The sequence below is a fragment of the Schistocerca nitens genome, chromosome 12 (assembly GCF_023898315.1).
Source record: "Schistocerca nitens isolate TAMUIC-IGC-003100 chromosome 12, iqSchNite1.1, whole genome shotgun sequence".
NCBI lineage: Eukaryota > Metazoa > Arthropoda > Insecta > Orthoptera > Acrididae > Schistocerca > Schistocerca nitens.
In genome coordinates, this window is record NC_064625.1 from 152,052,052 (window position 1) to 152,071,389 (window position 19,338).

General features: G+C 38.5%; 1 protein-coding gene across 1 annotated transcript in view; it reads right to left on the reverse strand.

Annotated features, from left to right (window-relative positions):
- Positions 1–4,735: 4,735 nt before the first annotated feature.
- LOC126214976 (uncharacterized) overlaps positions 4,736–19,338 on the reverse strand; it is a 49,002-nt gene continuing 34,399 nt past the window's right edge. The window contains exon 4 of the mRNA XM_049941609.1: positions 4,736–4,912. Coding sequence (XP_049797566.1) covers positions 4,736–4,912 — 177 coding nt within the window. The remainder of the gene's footprint in view (positions 4,913–19,338) is intronic.

Here is a 19,338-nt window from a genome sequence, read left to right on the forward strand (position 1 = left end):
TTGGCATTCATAATAATGACATCTTTTCCATTTTTTAAAAAAATATAAATTCTCATATACATCATGCAGTTCAATTACAAAAATGTTTCTATATTGCAAAAATTTATTGATGCTGTAGTCATATGGATCATAGCATTTTTAAGACTGTCATTTATCTATGCAGTGCTTGATTTGTAAAAACAGAGGTTCTGGTACTGTGGGAGCGTTTCTTTTTTTTATAATATAGGTGTCTTTAAACATTATTTTAATGGTTTTTTGGCCAGAGGTACCAGTATGGCATACTGTCAAATCAAGCACTAGATATTTGTCTCCAAATATTTAGCACTTAATTGTAATATACAAAGAAGACAGTGTTTATCACTCTTATTGATCATTTAAAAACCACATGCCGGCTTCACAATACCTTTTTAAAGCCATGCAAAAAAATGATTAAACTAGACCATATGTCAATCTTGGATGACTGTTTTGGACGGAATAGACTGACACGCACAAACAGGAGCTGTATAACAGCCTGCCTCCTTTTCAGGAAAGACAAATACTTTACAGAAGAAGAAGAATAAGGAGAAATCAAATTGTTTGTGATAAAATTACATGTCTTCTGAAAATAGGTAAAGAGCAGAAGCCAAATAATAAATAAAGGAATGAAAAACAGATCCCTGACGTGCAGCCTACTGAGTTATGACCAAATATAAGATACCAAGGTCAGTGAGTCATATCAAAAATGTGGTATTCAACTTGATGGCTTCCACTGCTACAAGAAATTTTTCAGAAAGAGCCTGTCAGAGCAAGAGCGGCAGTAGCAAGCATTTTTACAAGAATCTTGTTTAATTCACTGTTGACATAAGTTCACTATTCATTGGGGAATTAATGAGCTCTCTGTCACTTCTCCGTATGTTCTATCACCAGACTTTCGTGCTGTGTGCATTGCAGTGATCTAAATGATGCTGCTGTATGTGTTATACAAGAAAGGTTGATCAGATAAATACAGCATACCAGCATCTCCATTATGACACTTCCCTACCCAGCACTGTGGGATTACCACATTAAAAACACATATACACAGTAAACATGAAGAAAACAAATTATTTGTTTCATAAATAAACACCATATACAAAATAGGCCTCTCTATACGATGTTACTATATTTCAGTGCAATGGTAAAATATTAAGTGCTACAACCAACGAAAATATTTTTTTTTTTTTAACAACATAAAGTAACTGGATAGATAAAAGATCTACTCACCAAGTGGCAGTAGGAGAACACACACATAAAAAAAGATTTTGTTATTATTATTGAAGGAAAATTCCTTCATCCCTCTTCCTTATCCCTCAACCCTTCTGCCAGTGTGTGTGTGTGTGTGTGTGTGTGTGTGTGTGTGTGTGTGTTCCTGCTGCAAATGTGAATATATCTTTTTGTCTATCCAATTACTTTATCCGAAAACACAATACCTTCACGCACTTGATTAGAATAATTTCTGATGGCACAGACACACCAAAAGCAAAACCCTGAGAAAATAATAAAATGTCAGTAGAACAGGCATTACTCCATCACAGTAAGTCACAGTATGTAGATAGTATACTAACAACAAACTACAAACATTAAATTCCCACTGTAATAACTGTCATGTACTTTTTTTGTGTTTTCTGCAAATTATCATCTTTGATGACAGTCAAACCTTGCCCAGTGATGAGCGGGGAAAAACTGTAGCAGAACACTAGTAATGTAGTGCCCCTTCTGTTAAAAACCACAGTCGTCTGATCTGACTGTCAGAAAAGAAAACACAAATAATTTGCAATTTTCATTTAGTGAATCAGAAGCACAGTTCTTATGAACAACAGTGACAACTCCATCTAAAAATATGAGTGACTATAGAGAATAATTCTGTTTACAAGTAAAATATCTGAGGCAACCTTACAAACTGACAGAATGTGGAATCAATAAATACATTTAACAAAAAGGAAGACCACAATAAGCTTTGGAATACGCTTGTGGAACAGAAATCTGAGAGCAAAAGACACTCATTGGAAAGAACACAGGTAACATGTACACTGGAAGAGTAAGAGTTAGCACAGCTGTTTCATACATACGTATTCGAATAGAGAGTCAGTGGATTCTTTTTGTCTCAAAATTTGAATGTTTATGGATATATGTTAGGAATAACCATATATATAGTTAGCTGTTGCTTTAAAGTTTTCAAAGTCCAATGGACTGTTCTACCAATGCTGGCAATAACCTTAAAAGTTGAAGACAGGTCATCAGTTCAATACAATTAAACTACCGACATTATTATTATTATTATTATTCCTTGTATTTTCTTTCAAATACTGTTACTTGTTATTTTGTTAACACAAAGATAGAAAGGTAAAAGTAGGAGTAATATGCTCAATATGGAACAACTGACACGATAACAACAATAACATGATCAGATAAATAGTAATATGCATTAAATATAAACTATGTTCATTTTAAGCCTTATGTACAAATCACATAGTGCAAAATATACACGTAAGTTACACTGGACGGCCTCCATTACAGACATGGTAATACTTGACAACATTGAAAATGATGTTCTCGATAAATGTAACAATTATCACCAAACAAAAACTGCAAATTTATATAAATAACAAGAAATAGCTACAAGGAAAAAAAATACTGCTGACAGGCTGGAACATAACACAAAATTATTACACTAACTCATGAACAAAATTAAAAATTTCACACCTGTAAGGGTGACATCTATTTTTATTTTACACACATTCACAAAAGAGAATCCGTGGCAAATCAGGAATGAGAGATGATTTACAGAATTGGGCACAACAGCAAACAGCTACAGGAATGTACTCTGAGGCTGAGAAGAATTAACTATGCTATACCGTACATTTTAGACACTGCATCAGCACGTTTGGTGAGGTATTGGGAGTGCAGCCATATCATCAGTATTTCCCAGATCAACGTTTCAATTAGGAACTTTCCAGTCATTTTAGGCAATTCACATTTATTTCTTCCAGGCAGGCCATTGAAGTGAGTGGCAGGCATCAGGATACCCAATAGTGAAATTTCAGAGCAAAAATTCTTCTTACAGAGAAGGTAAATGAACCAATCTCCATGCAGCATCAAAATGAAAACACGTACATGCTGCCATGGAGTAACATTAGGGTGGCTTTGTAAATGTAATTTTTTTTTTTAATTATGTAAAGTAAAGTAAAGGAAATGAAAGGCAACCACTCACTTATATCAACTGATTTATGATACATAACAGAAAACATTATTCACACAACTTTCAAGCTCTCGTTCTTTTTCTAACAATGGACTCGGGTTCGATTCCCGGTTGGATCGGAGATTTTCTCCACTCAGGGACTGGGTGTTCTGTTGTCCTAATCATCATCATCATCATTTCATCCCCATCGACGCGTAAGTTGCCGAAGTGGCGTCAAATCAAAAGACTTGCACCAGGCGAACGGTCTACCCGACGGAAGGCCCTAGTCACAGGACATTTACATTAAGTGATGTATGCCGTATTGTGACTGTTTTCTTAGCACAAATTCCGAAAAGATGAGGCATTGCCTGTAACTAGAATGTTATGTTTCATTAAATGACCTACAAAACACTATACACAGCTACATTACATTTACTTCCCTGAATAACCAGGTGTACCATTTGTCTCATACTACACACATGGTCTGTTTTGTAGGATGTCTCGATGAATTGGCTGCATTCCTAAAACCTCATCGAACATCATCTCTGCTAGTAAAACTTCAAGAATCACAATTTCTATGTCCTAAGTAAGGCACCGCAAACATCTGTGGTGAGTTGAACATACTGATACCAGACGTCAGCTTTGATCTGTGACATAAAATTGTTACGGCACATGTCGAAATAAAAGTGCTAAGTGAGACAGTACAGGACACTGGCAATATTTATTTTGTTTCTGTATTATTTTTGCAACTTTAGGTTATGGTGATAAACTGATCTGTAGCATAACCTGTGGCCTCGGTTAAACTGGAAGGTGACAATTTGATTGCAAGTTTAATAATCCAACAAATGTGGCATTACAAGACTGACTATAATTCTTGTAACATCATACATTTTTCCCATATTGGATTCTGACAAGTGTTGTATGTCCAATTTGCTGACATTGTGGGTCAAAGCAGAAGGATGGTATCAGCAGGTATTATTTTGTAATACTTCCATAAGGAAGTGATTAAAAACGTAATTGCACAAAATGCTGTACTAGTCGAGAGAATAAAAGGGTAAAACTACCTACAAAATAGTAAAAAATAAAAACAAACTAGCAAGAAAACTGTTTACTCCACAGTACTGTGCCAAATATGTTCTGCCAGCAACTCACCTCGAAGATTGCTATAAGATTATCAGCCGAAATATTGGAAGAAGAAATATTATCCCAGATAAACTCAACAGTTTGCTCGCTAATTTTTTAAATGGGCACGTAAGCTCCTTAAATAAAATGAAATAAAAAAACATCGGTTGACAATCTTTGGAAGAGAAATGAAGAGCTGCCTGCATTAAGTGATGATCTAATTTCCTTAGTGAATAAGAATACTTCCACCTTCCTGGCCTGGAGCAAAAGGCTTCTGAGGAGACGTGGAGTTCAACAAAATACACAAAATCTACTCCAAGATGCAAGAAGTGTAGCAAACCCAGAACTAAATGCAGCACACAATTTAGTATCAGAATCTGCAGTGTGGGGTCAGGCAAACCCCGACCCAGAGCCACACTACAGCTGCTCACAAACGATGAAGCCGCCCACGACGAGCAGGACGAGGCCCGTCATTTCGCGGCGTAGCTGGCCGCCGAAACTGGCCGACGCGCGGTGCTTGCTGCGCGCCAGTTCCACCAACGGTAGCACCAGGTGCAACACGTCCGGCACCATGAGACCCAAGTCACGGACCACCTGCAGAACATCAGATACGGTACAAATTCGGCATTAATCTTCAAGTCCGCAGTGGGCTTAACTAAGTTTTCAGAGCTGCAATATTTTCGTGTTCGAACATTCCCTATAATTTTGTAAGGGTGCATCGGCCAGTTCGGTAAAGATTTACACGACACAATTGCGGTGACTCGGAGAACTCGAGAGTTCCTAGTACAGTTTTTGTGACGAGCAGTTTCGATCAGATCATTAATACCTTTTGAGAGGCAAGCTGTTACATATATACACCAGTGTGGTCCTGTCAGTCTACCTCAGTTTTGTAACTGCAAAAACAGGTATTTGGTCTTGCACATTATTTTGTAAAGCTACGATCTCCATCAGATTATAATTTTTTTCATAATTTTTGTACAAAACTTGTAAATTGAATCAGATGATTTGTTTTGTAACATTAAATGTTCAATTAGAGCTTTTGCAATAACTACACTCAAGTTCGAAACCTGACTGACACAGAGAGGAAAACACCCACGTGACACTGTCGGGTGTCAATGTAACTTTGCACACGTACATACCGTCGGTGGCGATGTAGTCGACTGAAGATGCCATTCTCTGTGACAAGTGGAGGCTGCATAAGAGGTGTGAACAGTGTCAAATGTCGAATGATAACAGCAAAGGACACAAAGATGCTGCACACTGGACACAATCTGAAAGGGACATCATCGCGGTTCACCATTTGGATGACCGGTCAAATTGTGCAATATCTCGATTTGTGGGCCATTTGATTGTGACATGGGCCTGAAGGTAAACTGCACAAGAACACAGTGATAGGAATACTCGGTGCACTCACCGCCTGTGAACAAATAACGGACTCCCTGCAACATCGGTCAGAGACCAGCAGTAGCCGGACTAGAGACTTACCGTACCACGCGTATGCTGCCGTTAACGTCACAATGCAAACTATTTCATTTCGAGTGGTGCCGTTACTGGGAATTGTGGACTGCTGACGAATGGCAGTGCATTCCATTCGGTGACAAATCACAGTTCTGCACTACCCTCGACGACCGCCGTCAGTGACAATGGCAGCGATCTGGGGTGAGCTCTAGTTCTTTGAATGTTTTAGAGGGGCACAGCAGAGTTACTCCTGGCATCACAGTGTAGAGAGCCATCGGATACGATTACAGATTGCGGATAGTGCAGAGTGAGGGAACTACGATGGCAGAACGGCATATCACAGACTTCCCGCATCCTCACGAGTTACCTCTCACGGTGCCATTTTTCGACAAGGCAATGCCCGCAGCTCTCGAACTGTCTGCGAGGTGTCGAGGTACTCGTGTGGTCGACGAGAAGCCCAGATCTGTCCCCGATAGAACACACGTGTGGGACCAGTCCCGGGACGTATCCGGGAGATCAAAGACCAGTTACGACAGCTGTGGGCCAGCTCGTCTCCAGAGAGGATACGACGGCGTTACGACACCCTTCCCGGCCGAATCGGGGCACGCATTCACACCGTAAGGGACGCAACACCGTACTGCCTGCTGGTGTAAGCTGTCACTGGCACACCGGTCGGCAGAGGTGAAATGCGAAGATCGACTAGTAGGTGCCGGATCGAGTGCACGTTTCTCGAGAGAGGCCGGAGACACACCTGCGAGCAACACACTACCGACGTCCTCTCGACAGCAGGTATTTAGGCTGCCGTCTCTGACCGGAGGGCCTCAGTCACCGACTCACTCTACAAGTTTGCCTGCCATCTGTTACACGCAGAGCGAGTTTAGTTCATCACCGTCTACGATAGTACGTAGCAACCAGATTAGTGACTATTCTGGGACTTGTACTTTACCAGCAGAGAGACTAAAGTTTGTAATAGCGAGATTACCGATACTGTCTGCAAGACTACTGTTACTGATGAGCTTGTACCACAACACGTGGACTCTATTCAAGTTATGTAAATATTCATGTAAATAAAGAACAGTATTAATCCATGTGTGCTTTTGTGTTGTAGAAAGAGGATATCGGCTACCTATAACAACATCATCTCCCTCGCTTCCTTCTGGTACGAGACTCTACATATTGATAAGTGGGTTCATAGTGCCAATCTCTTTCTAAATTTTAATAGTGAGGTGTAACACATAATTGTAAGCAAAATCATGGGTTACACTGTCTGTCCTTCTCAATTATGAAAGATAATTGTGATATTTATATTTTTTTATTAACAGTTATGTACAGTATATTGTCAGAGAAATGGTTTATTATTATGTGCATGTAATACGAGGTACACGGGCACAGCATATCTGTGAGAAGGTGTGATAAATTTAGTGCCTCCACCTGCTATGGGTCACTCATTCTTAGATATCACGGCTTGAAGGTGTATTGTGGTTATGGAAGAATGGTGCTTACACTAACAATAGCTTCATCATAAAACCAAAAACCAAAGTTTTAAAAGTATCATTTGGCATTTGGTTTTGGACATTTTGATCTTTCAGAATGTGTTCTTGTTGTTGAGTCAAATGAGACACAATCTTTATAATTGAGGCAGTTGAGTAACGATTGTATGATATTTGATGACAGTTATCTGTCAGTGTAATTATGTGTTTCATTTCACTATTAAAATCAGCAATATGAACCCACTTATCAATAAGATGTTGCACCCCTTATGGTATGAATGTACACACTGATGTGGTCGGGAAGTGTGTCATACAGCCGTTATATCTTCTACGGAGGCAACCTGTGCCACATTGTTGTAACTAGTCCTTCATATCCTGGATGCTGGCACTGAGACGGAGTTAATGTCCAAGTTGGTCCCACTGTTCTATCAGAGACAGTTCTGGACTTGTTGCTGAATGGTGTCGAAAGAAGATATATCTTTCATCAATATGTATAACTGAAAAGGATCCCAGTTTTCATTCAGCCTCTAGCATTGAAGACACTGCAAAGGAGAAGATGTCCCCTAAGCAGAACACATGCTTGGCTATCCAGATTCTTATTAGCAAGTCCTAATCATAATTATTACATTGGTGCACAAGTTCATAGTGTTTTTGTTTTGCATGCTGGTATTCCATTTATCAAATGCCATTTTTTATTTGTTGTTTATTAGAGTTTACATTTGTCATTTTGTCATTTAGAGATAGAAATGGGAGTGCCAAGTGGAGAAATCAGAACATTCCCAACATATTCTTCTGTTTGAATTCAAACAGGAGTGACAGCAACGGAAGCAGCCACAAACATTTGCGGCTCATGTGGGGATAACGCCACTGGACAGAACACAGCACGAGTAAGGTTTTCTCATTTTATGGAGGATCGTTTTGATATTAGTGACTCTCCACATTCGGGAAGACCTTCAGGATTTGATGAAGATGGTTTAAGAACATTAATCCCCAACTATACATGTCAGTGTATGTGATGAACTGTGATCATTCCACAATTGTGCGACACTTACATGCAATGAGGAAGGTTCAAAAATCGGGTGTATGTGTTCCTGATGCTGTAAGCTAAAATCACACAAAATCTGTGGGTGGCTATAGGTGCGTCTCTGCTTGTTCATTGGCTCATGAATAACACTGACCATTCCTATCTTGTATCATTAGTGGTGATGAGAAATGGCGTCTTTATGCTAACATAATGAAAAGAATGGAATGGTCGAGTCCAAACAAAGCGAGAACTCCAGGTACAAAGACCTGCATGCATCCGAAAAAGATAATGTTATGTATCTGGTGAAAAGGCGATGATGTGGTGTACGACGGATTGCTTCCCCAAGGTGTAACCACCACTTTTCTGATATCTACTGTCAACAGGTGAGATGTGTTGCATGTGCAAACCAATAACAACGACCAGAAAAACTGCGCAAAGCGATGCTTGTTCACACCTACAACACCCCCAACCCCCCCCAGATTCTCCTACTCGGATAAAGACCACTATAAAGGAGTTGAGTTGAGAGGTCATTCCACACCCACCTTATTCACCAGATATTGCACCCTTTTATTTTCAGTTTTTCTGCTCTCTGTTGAACAACTTTCCGGGAGCTTCTTTTCCAGATGAAAACACACTCCGAACATGGCTCGACAAGTTCTTTGCCGCAAAACGACGCAGTTTCTACACTCGTGGAATCGAAAAGTTACCCCAGCATTGGCAGACTGTTGGAAATAATAAAGGAGAATATTTATTGATCACTAAAGTCTCTATTATGTGTATCTGTTGTGTATATTAAACTTACTGAAATACACATCAAACTTATGCACCCACCTAATAAATTCATGACATATTCAACCACGGAAAATATACTATGTAGCATTCATTGATCAACCAAAAAACACAGACAGATGAGAAAAACACTCCAGTACATGTAATCACTGAAAGAACATCACCTACCCTTTCAACCCGAGAAGTTTCATTTCGTTTCCTCCTCCTCTTTTTCTGGGTGGTAATGTAGCAAGTTATTATAACATAACATTCGTTGCAGAAGGCCGGCAGCCATTTGGTACGGTGACTGCAGGATGTCTATGTTTTTTGTCGCTTCGCTCACAGCGCAGGTGACGCTGCTTGCCGTGAGAACTGCATAGCGTAACAGTCAGTCAATACGAAGATTCGTACCCTCTACAAATTTAAATAATCGATATTACTTATTATCCGGTTTTGTTCAAATTTGGTATACAGCCTTTTGTTATTAATGGAATGATGCTGTCCAAATTTCAGGTTTTTATTTATTAAAGTGCCGGACATAAAGAAAATTAACTAAAAGTCCTAAAACCAATGCTTGTTTTTTTATAACCATGTTAGGAACAAATATGAATTGATTTGCATCATCATCTGAAGCCATTACAGAGTTACCGGTGCATAAAAATCAGTTAATTAGAATTTTCTTTTTTAACACTTTAGTCACTGTGCATTACATATGGTAATACAAAAATTGGTCAAAATTATTATTTGATTATAATTTGTTGTGCGAGTGTGTGAGAATTACAGAGAGTGAATGTGGGACACACATTAAAACTTAGTATGTCATTTTTCATAAAACCTTGTACAAATAGACCATGGGAATGTTATGGTGCAACCAAGATTCAGATCATGTATGTCGGTGTGAGCTTGCTGTTGTATAAAAGGGGCCAGAATCAAAGTTAGAGGCGCAATAAGTTTATTTATCAATTTGGAGAATAATTTGTACTTTGCTTATTTTGATTAAACAATATACTAGAAATTGAAGTTTTATTGATGTTATTGATTCGATAAGGCAAATTTTGCTGCGAGAATGATCTGGAAGGAACATTCTGATTGGTCATTTAGATCAACAGCCAATCAGAATTAAGATGTTCCCGTGTGAATATAGTGGAGTGGGCAGTGAGTAGAATAGTTCAAGATAGTCATTTGCTAAGTGGCTTACTGATAACACCATGTCGGATAGCTCCATAAAAATACTCTGGAAAATGAAGAAATAGTGAGTTAATTTGAACTTTCTGGTCGTAGTAACAATTCTGCTTGGCATGTTTCGTGCTCTGTTCGGAATACTTTGGTGAGCACTTCTTTCAAAGAAGACCACTGAAACGACCGAATGTTTAACTCGTGAATAGTTTTGGGTCGGTACCTGGTAGAACGTGAAAATTTGTCGGGTCGGACTTACAAAATTCTGGCTGCTTTTCGAGTGAAACTATGTTATACAGTGAATGATGGAGCATTACCATAGTAAATACGGACTTGATAGCCATTTCATGTGTTTCCATATGAATAAAAATTAGATTCAATCTAATTTTAAATGCTTTCTGCAAGTAGACTGCATCATCCAAATGCCTGATTTTTTAAAATGAACTTTCAGCAGCCTCTGTGTGGTAGGTATTAGGTAGTGGTTTCATCGACACTGCTTTACACTGCCTAGCATGTATCTGCCACTACAGAATGAAGGGACGTCGGAAAGAAGCATATCGAGGTAGGTGGACTTTTGATAAATGAAAGAGAGAACGCAGACAACCAACCCCACCCCGCCGCAATTTGTGCATTTAGTGTCCAGGAAATGTGAAGTTCAAGTGAGTGCAAACTTTACAAGCAGTAGTGTAGTTAACCCGATAAAAGAAAGACCCACACGGGCATAAATGAACTTTAATAGAAAGACAGGGGAGCCATTGTGATCAAGGGAAAGATGATTCATAAAGGACAGCAATAGCGGCTAGAACAACCAGAGGAAAAGATGGCTGACGACGTCAGCAACAGCTGGAGATTGCGTGACAACGAGCAACAACAGCCAGGAGTCTGTGGCAGTTGGCTGTAGTGGACTGAGTGTGGACCCAGAAACTACATCTGCGGGGGCAGAGCTTGGCGAACGGACCAGCTGAAATATCTTGCCATGTTGACAATGGAGAGTGTGTGTGTGTGTGTGTGTGTGTGTGTGTGTGTGTGTGTGTGTGTGTGTGTGGGTGGGTGGGTGGGTGGGCGGGCACGCAAAGAAACTTGAGAACATGTCGGAAAATAAGAACCATGCTATAGTAGATCAGAAAGGGGAGGTAAATTTGAGGAAAGTGATATATGCAGATGATGCCGTGGCTGGTGAATTTAGTTTTGATGCATCACAACCAAATGATAGTGGCTTGCCAGATTCAATGAGTGTTAATCATGGGACAAACAATGAACAGAACGCAATGGAAATTGATGTTAAGTCTACACCGTTTCGAGTTCAAAGGTTCTAAAGGGAATTGAAGGTTGAAAACTCCACACCTATTCCTATTTGGGAGGAAAAAGTGAAGCAGAATCTAATGTTAATGTTAAGTTTACACCTGTTATGGTTACAGAGATAAAGCAGGAACCTGTGTCAATTGCTTGTGACAGAAAGATAGTGTTTCAGAAATGTTAGCAAATATTTTGAAACATATGGGGGATATAAACACTAAAATAAATGCGTTGCATACTGAAGTTAATGGATTGGGTTCTGATATGAACACTAAAATGAGGAAATGGGTTCTGATATAAAGAATTCTTTAAGTTCTGAAGTTAATCAAGGGTTCACTAATATGTCAGTAGAAATGCAATCCAGAATGGAAAACAGCATTTCTAAATTAAGAAATTCATGGAAAAATGATATGATTTTGTTTAGGGACAGTGTAAAAAATGAAATTAGTAAAGTAAAACAAGAATGTAATAATGCTGTTGTAACAGTAAAAAATGAACTGATCTCTCAGATTAACCAAGTTGCTGATGACAGCAAACAGTTAAGGGAACAAGTATATGCAGAGTTAAATGAAATGCAGGAACAAGTAAATAACGTGGAAAAACGATGCGAGGATAGTCACTACAATGGAAAATAAAATCAAGGAAGGAAAGGATGTGTGTGAGAAATTTGGTGTGCAAGTGGCTGCTAAATTTACTGACATGGAAACTAACACAAATCAGTTTAGTACAAGTGTAGATGAAGAACTGTGTAACCATGATGGTAGACTAAAAAGAGTAGAACAAAGTGTTACTAACAGTAGCGGGTATGTAATATCTAATGGTGTGGTAGAATCCTCAGAAATTGAATATGTGAAACATTGGCAGTTTTTGCGATTTGATCCAAGTAAAAATGTACATCCTAAAGAATTTTGGGGTGATTTTGAGGATGTTTGCCCAAATTATGGAATGCTAAGCAAAATCTTGGTTTCATTACGTCAAATTTGATGGGAGAAGCTAGAGTGTGGGGAAACTGGGCAGTAGACAAGTATGACAAGACAGAGGATTTTAAACAGGCATTTTTTGAGGAATATTGGGGCAAACGGAAACAGATACAAGTTTTAAACAAATTTTGGTCAAGTGAAAAAATAGAATCTGAGGAAAGATATTATTAAAAGGTTTGTGCAAAAATGGGTCACAACTTTGTCATATTTGAGCTCTAAAGTGGAGACAGAACAGATCATTATGGGGATAGAGAATAAGTTGCCTTTGTACTGGCGTAATAAAATAATATCAGCACCTAGGGATGATATTGATAAATTTGAAACTTCCTGGCAGATTAAAACTGTGTGCCCGACCGAGACTTGAACTCGGGACCTTTGCCTTTCGCGGGCAAGTGCTCTACCAACTGAGCTACCGAAGCACGACTCACGCCCGGCACTCACAGCTTTACTTCTGCCAGTATCTCGTCTCCTACCTTCCAAACTTTACAGAAGCTCTCCTGCGAAACTTGCAGAACTAGCACTCCTGAAAGAAAGGATATAGCGGAGACATGGCTTAGCCACAGCCTGGGGGATGTTTCCAGAATGTAACTAACTGACCTCGGGGGATGCGCATTCTTAGCATCGTCAGGTGTTTGACGAAAACCTGGCATCCTGAGTTGTTGGCAATATTATTTCCTTTTCTTTTTGTTTCATATTGTCAACGTAACTCTTCATCATTCGGAACTTTTTTGCTATTTTCTCTGCTTCTTCCCTATCGTAGTAAATAAGGTATATAAATGTACACAGAGAGTAAATGCCATCCAAAAATAAGAGAACTGGTAAAAGAAAGATAATTCTGGAGGTATATGATTACTAAAGACTAACACGAATGAATGTGGAATGAAAGTGATGTAGTAAGGTATACTGGAAAAAATAAGGTAATGTGTCTCCTTAATGTGTGTTTTCTAAACCAATTTCAGAACACGTAGAAATGATGTTGGAAGATGTTTGTGGTAAGAGACATACGGAATGTGTCTAGTAGAAGTAAGTAAATAGATTATGTATCTGATGATTCTTTGAGAGCCACTTAAGTTGGCATAAATATTTTCAACATTTTCAGTAATTTTGCATTCTTTGTGTGTAACAGCTTGTTTTATGTAAAATCAGGAGGTATTTAATAAGAACTGTAAGGTAAATATTTTTTCTGAAATGATAAGTCAAAGAAGATGTTTATAAAATTTTGAAAGAAAAAAAAAAAAAAAAAAAAAAAAAAAAAAAAAAAAAAACTTTGTTTGCTTAAGAATTCTCTCACTATAAAATGCATATAATAATTTTTTGAAAAAGAGTAAAGTCATAGTGCCAATTTGGGTACTGTTGCTATTTTTGAATAATGGTTAATTCATTATTTACTGGAAATTATTAGTACTGTATAAGACTATTTGAGAAAAGATGTTGAATTTCAATGAATATCGAGTTTTCTTGGAAAAAGGTTTTGTGAAAAAATGCAGTAAATTTTGAACACACTAAAATTCTGGAAGGTTTCTTGCAAAGTTTTTCCTTTAGATTTGAGGGCGGCAGAGGGGGAGGGGGGGGGGGGAGGGGGGATGAACTATGATATGTGTAAAGTGTTAGGGTGCAGAAACTAAGAGTGGCTTAGACATACTGTATTTTGCAGGTATGAAATTTGGAAAAACCTGATACGAGACTATAGGAAACCAGGTGTAGGACTGATGACTGGATGCTGTGTCACAGTGAAGTGCATCTAAAGCAACTGAAGTGTAAATGTGATAAAGAAAAAATGTTATACCCTAGTGCTGCTAGAGAAAGTGATTTTTTTTTTTTTTTTTGATAATGTCAAAAAGACACTCCCCTAAGCGAAAATAATATAACAAAATAAACATTTCATCCAAAGCAGGGTTATCCTGCTAGAAAATTTTATGAAATAATGCTAGTCAAGGCGAATTTTTTGTACAACAATATATTAGGTTCCATGAACGCTAACATAGCGACTGTAGAGAGCATTAAATGGTTTATTTCATGTCAAAACAATATTTGATGTAGAAAAAAAGTAATGTATTTTTGATATTTCGTTCATTTGAAAAAACTAAACTGTAAGTAGGAACAATTTTCGTTAAAAATCGCATAGTTAAATTTGTAAATTCAGTTAAAGAATTCAGTAATAACATTACCATTATATGATCCTTAAATACACTTAAAAGTAATTTTAATGATATGAATATAATAGAGGGATACATTCCACGTGGGAAAAATATATCTAAAAACACAGATGATGTGACTTACCGAACGAAAGTGATGGCAGGTCGATACACACACAAAACAAACACAAACATACACATGAAATTCAAGCTTTCGCAACAAACTGTTGCCTCATCAGGAAAGAGCTTGTGTCTGTGTATGTGCGGATGGATATGTGTGCGTGTGTGCGCAAGTGTATACACTTCTTTCCCCCTAAGGTAAGTCTTTCCGCTCCCGGGATTGGAATGACTCCTTACCCTCTCCCTTAAAACCCACATCCTTTCGTCTTTCCCTCTCCTTCCCTCTTTCCTGATGAGGCAACAGTTTGTTGCGAAAGCTTGAATTTCATGTGTATGTTTGTGTTTGTTTGTGTGTCTATCGACCTGCCAGCACTTTCGTTCGGTAAGTCACATCATCTGTGTTTTTAGATATAAAAGTAATTTTAGATTCATAAGGGGTGTGTAACATAGCAAATTATTACAAGACGACATTCGTTGCACAAGGCACGCAGCCATTTGGTATGGTGGCTGCAGGATGTCTACGTTTTTGTCGCTTTGCTCGCAGCGCAGCTGATGCTGCTTGCTGTGAGAACTGCATAGCGCAACAGTCAGTCAATACGAAGATTCATACCCTCTACAAATCTAAATAATCGATATTACTTATTATCCGATTTTGTTCAAATTTGGTACACAGCCTTTTGTTATTAATGGAATGATGCTGTCCAAATTTCAGATTTTTATTTATTAAAGTGCTGGACATAAAGAAAATTACCTAGAAGTCCTTAAGCAAATGCTTGTTTTTTAAAAACCATGTTAGGAACAAATACAGATTGATTTGCATTATCATTTGAAGCCATTACAAAGTTACCAGTGCATAAAAATCAATTAATTAGATTTTTCTTTTTTAACACTTTAATCACTATGCATTACGTTTGGTAATTCAAAAATTGGTCAAAATTATTATTTGATTATAATTTGTTGTGTAAGTGTATGAAAATGATTGAGAGTGTGAATGTGGGACATACATTAAAACTTAGTATGTAATTTTTTATAAAACCTTGTACAAATAGACCGTGGTAAAGTTATGGTGCAAGCACGATTCAGATGATGTATGTTAGTGTGAGCTTGCTTTTGTATAAAAGCAGCCAGAATCAAAGTTAGAGGCGCAATAAGTTTATTTATCAATTTGGAGAATAATTTGTACTTTGCTTATTTTGATTAAACAATATCCAAAAATTTGAAGTTTTAATGACATTAATTACTATCGATTACTGATTGGATAGCTTTTCCACGAGAATGATCTGGAAGGAACATTCTGATTGTTTGTTTAGATCAACAGCCAATCAGAATTAAGCTGTTCCCGTGTGAATATAGCGGAGTGGGCAGTGAGTAGAATAGTCTGAGATAGTCACTTGCTAAAGGCCTACGATAACACCATGTCAGATAGCTCCAGAGGGATGAAGTAGTGAAGGCAGCAGACGATCAAGTAGGTAAAAATAAGAGGGCTAATAGAAATCCTTGGGTAACAGAAGAAATATTGAATTTAATTGATGAAAGGAGAAAATATAAAAATGCAGTAAATGAAGCAGGCAAAAAGGAATACAAACGTCTCAAAAATGAGATCGACAGGAAGTGCAAAATGGCTAAGCAGGGATGGCTAGAGGACAAATGTAAGGATGTAGAGGCTTGTCTCACTAGGGGTAAGATAGATACTGCCTACAGGAAAATTAAAGAGACCTTTGGAGATAAGAGAACCACTTGTATGAATATCAAGAGCTCAGATGGCAACCCAGTTCTAAGCAAAGAAGGGAAGGCAGAAAGGTGGAAGGAGTATATAGAGGGTTTATACAAGGGCGATGTACTTGAGGACAATATTATGGAAATGGAAGAGGATGTAGATGAAGACGAAATGGGAGATAAGATACTGCGTGAAGAGTTTGACAGAGCACTGAAAGACCTGAGTTGAAACAAGGCCCCAGGAGTAGACAACATTCCATTAGAGCTACTGATGGCCTCGGGAGAGCCAGTCATGACAAAACTCTACCATCTGGTGAGCACGATGTATGAGACAGGCGAAATACCCTCAGACTTCAAGAAGAATATAATAATTCCAATCCTAAAGAAAGCAGGTGTTGACAGATGTGAAAATTACCGAACTATCAGTTTAATAAGTCACAGCTGCAAAATACTAACGCGAATTCTTTACAGACGAATGGAGAAACTAATAGAAGCCAACCTCGAGGAAGATCAGTTTGGATTCCGTAGAAACACTGGAACACGTGAGGCAATACTAACCTTACGACTTATCTTGGAAGAAAGATTAAGAAAAGGCAAACCTATGTTTCTAGCATTTGTAGACTTAGAGAAAGCTTTTGACAATGTTGACTGGAATACTCTCTTTCAAATTCTGAAGGTGGCAGGGGTAAAATACAGAGAGCAAAAGGCTATTTACAATTTGTACAGAAACCAGGTGGCAGTTATAAGAGTCGAGGGGCATGAAAGGGAAGCAGTGGTTGGGAAAGGAGTGAGACAGGGTTGTAGCCTCTCCCCGATGTTATTCAATCTGTATATTGAGCAAGCAGTAAAGGAAACAAAAGAAAAATTCGGAGTAGGTATTAAAATTCATGGAGAAGAAGTAAAAACTTTGAGGTTCGCCAATGACATTGTAATTCTGTCAGAGACAGCAAAGGACTTGGAAGAGCAGTTGAACGGAATGGACAGTGTCTTGAAAGGAGGATATAAGATGAACATCAACAAAAGCAAAACGAGGATAATGGAATGTAGTCAAATTAAGTCGGGTGATGCTGAGGGAATTAGATTAGGAAATGAGACACTGAAAGTAGTAAAGGAGTTTTGCTATTTAGGGAGTAAAATAACCGATGATGGTCGAAGTAGAGAGGATATAAAATGTAGACTGGCAATGGCAAGGAAAGCGTTTCTCAAGAAGAGAAATTTGTTAACATCGAGTATAGATTTAGGTGTCAGGAAGTCATTTCTGAAAGTATTTGTATGGAGTGTAGCCATGTATGGAAGTGAGACATGGACGATAACTAGTTTGGATAAGAAGAGAATAGAAGCTTTCGAAATGTGGTGCTACAGAAGAATGCTGAAGATAAGGTGGGTAGATCACGTAACTAATGAGGAGGTATTGTATAGGATTGGGGAGAAGAGAAGTTTGTGGCACAACTTGACTAGAAGAAGGGATCAGTTGGTAGGACATGTTTTGAGGCATCAAGGGATCACAAATTTAGCATTGGAGGGCAGCGTGGAGGGTAAAAATCGTAGGGGGAGACCAAGAGATCAATACACTAAGCAGATTCAGAAAGATGTAGGTTGCAGTAGGTACTGGGAGATGAAGAAGCTTGCACAGGATAGAGTAGCATGGAGAGCTGCATCAAACCAGTCTCAGGACTGAAGACCACAACAACAACAACAACATGGGGTTTGGGGTCAATGACTATTTCACTGTCTCTGTTGAGGGGTAACATATCACTTTGGAGAAAATGATGTGTTATGATCTCTGTCTCTCTAACCCACAAAGGATAGTTAAGATCTTGAGTAAGCATCTTGTTATTTCAGTAGTAAATAAGTGTTTGCTTTGAACCACATATTGTGAGGGAAATTTTCTGCAACCCCCCCCCCCTCCCCCATGAAATGAGAGCATAAGTGGACACAGCATATCTCATATCTGCAAGGCAGGGGCAATGGGCACCTGGATTACTGCGCATCGAAACACCTGCCGATCGGAGTAGTTATTCCATGAAAACACACAATAATCATTACATCTCTTGTCAAGTGAAACCCAGGGAGGACATACAGAGTGAAAATGACATAGGCATGTTAATATGTATTGTCAGCTTTGTTAAAGTTGTATGCTGCAGTGAAATCTAATGTGGAATCTATTCCATGGAGGTGAAATACATGTGCAATAAAGAAGCAGCATGTGAATTTATTTTTTCGTGCTACAGCTGGTGTTAGAGATTTCCAGCTGGTATGGACCTGACACCTTCGAGAAAGAGTCTGTGACCTCCTCAAGATATAGCAACACAGTCAAGTCAAACAATTAATATAGATAAGTAACAGTGACCACAAAAACTTTTACATAGTCCACCTCCATAAGATTTCTGAAGAACAGCAGGCATGTTACATTGCACTGTTTGTTGCAATTTGTGTAATCTCCTCTTAGTAGTGCCTACAGGAGCAATATGTGGGGAGCTGAATGATATGCCTATATTCTTCGCTTAATTCTGGTTTCTGAAACTTTCTAAGTACGCTTTTTCAGGATAACTGGCATTTATCTTCAGTTATCTCCAACTCAGCTTTTTGAGACTTTCCATGACATTCTCCTACGAGTCAAACCAGAGAACATTTGTGCCCCACACCCTTTAGTGATATTGTAGGATGAGTCACAAGATTAAACTCTATAGACTGACAGCCTCTTCTCAGCAATCTACTAACGAATCGAATTCTCCCAGCTGCTGAGCCTATGTGATCATTCCATTTCATCCCTCTACAAAATGTCATATCCAAAATTTTGTACGAGTTGACTGATTTCAACTCTAACTCACTGATGTTGCTGTCCTACATTATTATT